Source organism: Seriola lalandi, unplaced genomic scaffold (genome assembly GCF_002814215.2).
Source record: "Seriola lalandi dorsalis isolate HSWRI2012SDOR001 ecotype SW California unplaced genomic scaffold, Sedor1 jcf7180002054258, whole genome shotgun sequence".
In the NCBI taxonomy this organism is placed as follows: domain Eukaryota; kingdom Metazoa; phylum Chordata; class Actinopteri; order Carangiformes; family Carangidae; genus Seriola; species Seriola lalandi.
The window spans coordinates 21,618-28,822 of NW_019524811.1; the positions used below are offsets into that span (position 1 = coordinate 21,618).

The 7,205-nt window shown below is 40.3% G+C and overlaps 1 protein-coding gene across 1 annotated transcript; it reads right to left on the reverse strand.

Annotated features, from left to right (window-relative positions):
* Positions 1–776: 776 nt before the first annotated feature.
* LOC111654071 (uncharacterized) lies at positions 777–6,765 on the reverse strand. Its single transcript, XM_023404934.2, has 14 exons — positions 6,685–6,765; positions 5,670–5,773; positions 5,510–5,551; positions 5,287–5,313; positions 5,129–5,200; positions 4,317–4,382; positions 4,120–4,146; positions 3,977–4,021; positions 3,842–3,877; positions 3,662–3,742; positions 3,321–3,417; positions 2,860–2,969; positions 1,955–2,074; positions 777–1,199 (listed from the first exon to the last, which is right to left on the reverse strand). The coding sequence occupies exons 1-14, from the start codon at positions 6,758–6,760 to the stop codon at positions 1,182–1,184; spliced, it is 921 nt and encodes a 306-aa protein (XP_023260702.1). The 5' UTR covers positions 6,761–6,765; the 3' UTR covers positions 777–1,181.
* Positions 6,766–7,205: the final 440 nt, after the last annotated feature.

The following is a 7,205-nucleotide window of genomic DNA, read 5'->3' on the forward strand; positions in this document are numbered from 1 at the left end:
CCCTGCTGGCAGCTCTTATGGTGAAGCTCAAATTAATTAACAAAGATGATGGAGATTATATAAGACTACAGCTAATGATTATTTTCATCATGAATTAATCTCGTGAATGAATTTTCTCAATTGATGAATCGTTTGTTTTATAAAAATATCCATCATACTGACCAAGAGCCCAAGGTGGCATCTTCACAGTCTTGTTTTGTCCAATTAATAGTCCGAAACTCAAAATTATTAAAAAATATTCAAATTGCTAAAATCTTGAAAAATGTTTGGCATTTTTGCTTGACAAATGACTGAAAATGAGTCTCAAAAAACCAACAAATTTTTCTGTCAATCAACCCCTCAGTTACCACTATACCTGTATGTACAGTTGGGTAGTTAAATCTATAATGAAACATCATATTTTATCTTTTGTATGGAAAAAAACTAATTACCTTCATCAAGGAGGTTATGTGCTCCACTGAGTGCCATTCTAGTTTTTAAAGTAACAAGTGACTAAAGCTGTCAAATAATTATAGTAGAGTAAAAAATACAATATTTCCCAATAAAATGTAGAGCCACTAAACCTTGATGTTAAACCATTACTGTCCAGTTATTAAATTAATAACTGCTCGTCTCTGTCAGTTTGTCAAAGCTTGAAGTGATGCACACTGCACTGACTCCTTGCAAGAAGCCAACACCTGTAACCTGTAAAAGTGTTTTATTTATTCAGTAAAACAATGAAAACTTAAGATAAAGAATGAATTATAAAAAAATCCCAGTCTGATATCAAGGCAAAAGACAGTAATCTGATTTTTATTGATCTCTTTGTAGGAGCTGGATCACTGCAGCAGCATACACCTAAAATAAATACGTTTTTTCTACATTCATGATATAAAACTATTCACATGAGGAAAAATAAAAACAAAGAGGAACACTGTGGGTAAGGAGTGTTTAAATGTAATAAAATGCCCAAACAGTGCACATGCATTTATAAATCATATTAGCAGAAATGCTGAAATATGTTATTACAATAAAGTAGAATAAAGCATGTTTTCAGGAACACAGTTACACACAGTCACACCTGGAAGCTGCTCACAATCTGAGCTGTTTGGCCACTGAGCGACTGGATCAGGTCAGATGGAGTGTCTTGCTCGAGGGCACTTCAGTGGTGGTGATGCTAGTGTGTGTTGGATGGAGTGTGTTCAGTGTCTGCGGTCATCCTGGTCCACACAGAAAGAAAGAAAGAAAGAAAACAAAAAGAGGAACAGCTAAAGAAGGTAAAGAAAATATAGCAATTGCAGTTAACACTTATTTAGCAAACTTTATTACTGTTAAATAAAAGTGGTCACACTGAAGAATGAAGCATTTGTATTGAACACATCAATGGAAATGGAAATCAGGAAATCTCTAAAAGGTTATAGCAACAGTTTAACATAAATGTCAAAGCTAACAGCATCTGACACGACTTTCTAATTCAGTTATAGTAACCGTCAAATGTGTAAAGTATGTTTGGACATGTACATGTACAGTAGTTAAACATGTAGCTGCTGTGAAATGAATTTATTATCGTTTTCATATCTCACATTTCTATTTTTAAACTCTGTCATTATTTAATCAAAAATGTATTTTCTTCCAGTCTTTATTAATACGCCGACTTTTACACCTGAACCAATGTTACCCACTCAGTTGGCAGTTTATTAAGAACACCTGCAGTAGTTAAAACTAATCCAGTCTAATGTGATGGTGTTAAACTGTATTGCATTATACAGATGTGTTTGTGTTATTTAGTCTACTCTCACTGATATAATAACATAATGCAACGCAATATAACCTTCATGAAGGGGAGTTTACTGCAGGATTGTTGTACTAACCTGCTTTAGTTTTACAGTATCTAGGTGTTCCTAATAAACTGACAGCTATATATATTTGTGGTTTTGGTGATGTGGTGTTTTTATGTGTCTCCAGCAGTCGTTACCAGGACGTTGATCCACTGGGAATCAGAGTAGATGTACAGAGCCTGTCTGTCCGTCCGCAGCACCATCACGTTCTCCCCCCGCAGCCTCCTCATCTGTCTCTCTCCATCTGCAATAAACACCTGGAGAGGAACATATATATATATATATATATATATATATATATAAATGCTACACTTAAAAATGTCTCTTTTTAATTCACAAGGGGCCAGCCAGCATCACTGTCCTACTCATATTTAGCAGGGTGCAGATTCTCCACAAGGGGGCACTGTTCAGTCGTCGGCCATCGACACCTGTTGACCCTACACGTCTTAATGTGAAGTATCTACAGGAGTCAGATAAATGTTGTGGAGTAAAAATACAATATTATGCTCTGAAATGTAGGAGCAGAAGTTTAAAGTAGAAGTAGTTGAAATAATTTAAGGTACAAGTACTTTAAAATTGTGTGTTAAAGGTCCCATATAATCTAAAGGTCTGTGTCCATGTGTAGTGTGATTATAGATCAGCTCTAGGTTCGATATTAATACTGTGAAAGTATCAAAGCCTCAGTCCACAGAGAAATGCACACAGCCTGTATTCAGAAACTGAGCCTTAAAACCAGCCGTCAGGACTTCTGGAACTTTGTGATGTCACAACAAAGCAGTCACCAAGCCCCGCCCACCTGGACCCACCATCCAAACCTTGCAGGATTTGGTTTCTCCAAGTGTTTAAAGTGAATATTTTTATTGGGTCACTCAGAAAACAGTCAGCCAATCAGAAGGGAGGCTCAGAGCATCCTCTCTTCTGATTGGCTCACCGACCTGTTGTTACTAGAGCTGCAGAGAAGCCAAATAAAACATGGGACCTTTAAAGTCAACCTGACAAAATGAAGAGGTGTGTTTGATTCCACAGTGTGTGCGACACTGACCGCCTGGACTCTGTCCAACAGTCGCTCTGGGGTTTGAACCTGTGAACAGTGGCATTCGGCTGAAGGACCTCGGCTTCCCGTGTCTCCCTGCGGGCCTGGTAAGACGTACACTACAACACAAGGTGTCATTGATCAGTAAATGAACAGAGCTGCTCTGTGTAACAGCATCAGTGAGACAACATGTTTCTCCTTTTCAGGGTAGAAATTCTTTCTCTGCTCGCTGTGTCATATTTCTTATTCTTCTAAAAGAGAAACCAGGACAACGGAGGTTTGAATCAGTCCATGACATTCAACCACTTCTCATGTGGCTCCACTTTAAACACAGAAGTGGAACCTGTCAGAATCTGATATCTCCCGTTGGTGTTGTCCATCTTATAAAGTCTGGTATTATCATGTTTAGTCTCCTCTCTGTGTAACTGCAGCCTGTCTGGTAAATCGTTCAACTTCCTGCTGTCACAAACCTTGTCCAGGTAGTCCAGGGTCTCCAGTCAGACCGGGCAGTCCCGCTAGACCGGGACGACCCAGCTTCCCTGGGGGTCCACGAGATCCCTTCAACCCCTACAGACACATTCATTCATTCATTCATTCATTGAATCACTGGTACATACCAACCTCCTACAACCAGCTGTGTCTCTACAGAATAATGGAGTCCAAAAACATGCTCCACATTATATATTTAAATGAACTCCTGAATGCACAGGTAACTTAAACTACCATGAGAACACACCTGTTATTTAACAGCCCCTTCTCAACCGCAGTAATACTGAGTTATAGACAACAGTATGTAACTGTATGTACCCACCATGCTTCCTCTGCTTCCTGGATCTCCTCTGGGTCCCTGCTCACCCCTCTGGCCTGGATCGCCCCACAGACCTGGGTGGCCCTGGAACAGCACAGCACAGCACAGCACAGCACAGAATACCATGCACACACAGATTTACTCTATTTTTATTTTCAACTAAGTGTTTATCACGTCTTCTACCTTCTCTCCTGGCTCTCCAGGGACGCCACGCTCACCCTGCAGACACACACAGGTTGATTCGTACAAACAGTTGAATTAATTTGTATATTTATGTCACAGGCACAAGAAATGACAGGAGAGAGAGTTCATCCTCACCATCTCTCCACTGGCTCCTCTGTTTCCTTTCACACCTTTATCACCCTTAAAGATCGATCAGAAACATCAGATATAAGTGCTGCTCTTTGGAAATGTCAGCTGTGTTTGAAGTGTATAAAACATGCAGGATGATGGTCACCTACCATGAATCCTTTACGCCCCTTACTGCCCTGTGAATACACAAGTGTACAGTGTGATGCATTTAAGGTACCTGGTGATTTTACACGTTTCTCTGTATGATATAAACACTACACAGTAGTAGTTATTTACATCTCGTCTTAGTCTGGTTCATGTGTTATATATTAAACCACGTGGTATATGATGTGGAAACGCGATGCACCTTTATCATCCCAGGAGTTCCTATGTCTCCGTACAGACCCCTCCAGCCTCTGTTGCCCTTCTCTCCCTGCGGACACATTATTTCATATCAGATTAAATCATACATACATAAAATGAACCTTGTAAAATACACAGTGGTTCCTGGTGGACGCTTCAGCCTCGTGGTGTTACTTTAGGTGTTTTGTTCTGTAGCAGAGTCAGGTTTTACAAAACCTTTACAAATTATACTTTGTTTGAAAGATCTAAGTTTCCTGACCCACATTTCACTGCAACAGCTGCTGCCACAGAATTGGTTCACACTATAATAAACACATAAGATCCTACTACAGGCCATATATTCCCCTACCACGTCTGTGCCTCTGTAACTCTGGCTCAGTATCTCTAATACTCATTCTGACTTTTTAGTTTTAGATTTAAAGCGTTACCTTTCAAATGAGCCCAGGGTTATGACTGTGGTGCATTATGTCGCAAATACTAATTATTTTGCCACAACATTAATCACAGTGATAGTAAAAGAGAACTCTAAATGTGGAAGGTTTAATTAATCAGTGGTGACACGGACAGATAATTAGTGACTTTTGAAATATATTTGACTCAATGGCTCAAACTGTGGTGAATAAAAGAGGATTTCCTTTATAAATCTACATTTGTTTTTTGTTGTTGTTGTTTTTGCGATGAATTCTCAATGTATTAAGTCTGAATGATTCAAAACCCTAAAAGAATTCAATGCAAATATCCAAATACAAATGTGTGTTTTGAGATGCGAGAGCGGTACGTGTCAGTGTGTAACCGTTTGTGGGTTGTTTCTGTGACCTTTTGACCTGGCTGTCCCATGGATCCTTGCGGTCCTGGTTCTCCCTCTGGACCCATCACACCGGGTCGACCCTGAAATACACGCAGCAGTTTGACCTTTTATGAAGTTGTGGAGAGAAGAGCTTTGTGTGCTTGTATGTGTGAGTGTGTTACTGTACCTTGGGTCCTCTGGGTCCTCTGCAGCCCTTTAAAACACAATCATGATTAAACTGTAGTGAATGTTGCTTGTAAAAAACACATTATAACATTATTTCATTATATGAAAAACAGCTATAATGACTGAGTGTGTAATTTTTTTGAATTTCACCTTAAATTAAACATGAGATTCAATAAATTCCCCCCAAAAAAAGAAGCAAGAGTCCTAACAGAGGTCTGTCGCACCTTTTCTCCTTTAGGTCCTGTGATGTGTTCTGTTATATCAACCTGATGAGTTCAAGACAAACTGGGAGAGTTAGGTTAACACGTATCATGAAAGACATTGGAGTGAAGGCTCTCTCCATATATCAATGCACATGTGTGTGTAAGTGTGTGAATTCATCACCATCAGCTCTGCTTTCCGTTTAATTGGAGGAAACATCGGGGGCGGAAGAGGAGGAGGGATGAAGACGTCACATCTCCGAGCCGACCGACTGCTCGGTGGAAATCCTGCAACGACAGATGTAAAAACATTCATACAACTCTGGAGTGACACATGAATTTTCCTCCATATTTTCTTCTTCTTCTGTGTTTTATTTGAAGTGTTGATCCATAACAAGATATAATTGTGGTTTAAGAACCAAAAACCATCTCAGTGTAGTTTTACATCTCCTCTCTCAGGTTTCTCTCTGCACCTGCAGTAACAACAGGTCAGTGAGCCAATCAGAGGAGAGGAGGCTCTGAGCTTATCTTCTGATTGGCTGAGTGATCCAATAGAAATATAGGATTTCAGGTAAAAACACTCAGAGAAACCAAATCCTGCAAGGTTTGGATGGTGGGTCCAGGTGGGCGGGGCTTGGTGACTGTTTTGTTGTGACATTACAAAGTTCCAGAAGTTCAGACGGCTGGTTTTAAGGCTCAGTTTCTGAATACAGGCTGTGTGCATTTCTCTGTGGACTGAGGCTTTGATACTTTCACAGTATTAATATAGAACCTATACCCGATCTATAATCACACTACACATGGACAGAGACCTTTAGGGACCTTTAACCTCCTAGGACCTGGCGTCCACTTATGTGGACCTCACATTTTGGGTTCTCTAGACCACAATACTAACTTTTTCTCAACAACGGCCTGGTGACCACATATGAGGATATTATACTGCCACTCAGTAATCGAAATTTAAAACTAATGTCCTCATATGTGGACATCATTTTTCTCAGGTCCCAATCAGAATAAAGATCAAAGAGAAATTAAAAATGCAGGCCATGCAAGAGTTCGGGTCTTAGGAGGTTAAAATGTTTGCATAGGTCATGTTAATTACCTTCTAATAGTCTACAGTAGTAAAAGTCCTCAGTCTGTTTATCTGCTGGGACTCTGGACTAAAGATCTTGTTCCCTCAGTCTTGTGTTTGTACTCACTGGTGGTGATGGAGGGAGCAGCCGGGTGGAGGCCGCTGAGCAAGGCAGTCCATCCCAGAACCAGCTGAGTCAGCATCTCCTCTCTTCCTGCAACAGCTACATGTTAACGGTCTAAAAACAAAAAGTGCATGCAGTCCAGACTGTAAGTGTTAGGACAGTTACGTTTGTTCTTCAGGCTTCAGGATTTGACAGAATTAACACGCCAAGTCTCAGCTTTAATTTGATTTGAAAATTGAAAGAACTGTTGAGATACAGCCTGGTAAACACCACGTGCCTGAAGTGAAAGGGTCTAAAAGTAATTAGACACTTGGCTCCTAAATGTTTCTCGGGCGGCTGTGTTTTGTTTCGATGTTAGTTCATGTACAGAGGAGTTCACGTGAGATGTAGACATGTAGACCGAGGTGGAGCTGTCAGTCAGCGTGAGGAGTGAAGACGTGACCATGCAAGTGAGGAAGAAATCAAAAGTGGTAGGAGAGTAGACAGAGGAGCAACAAGTCGTATCATTTGCACGGTGAAGGAAA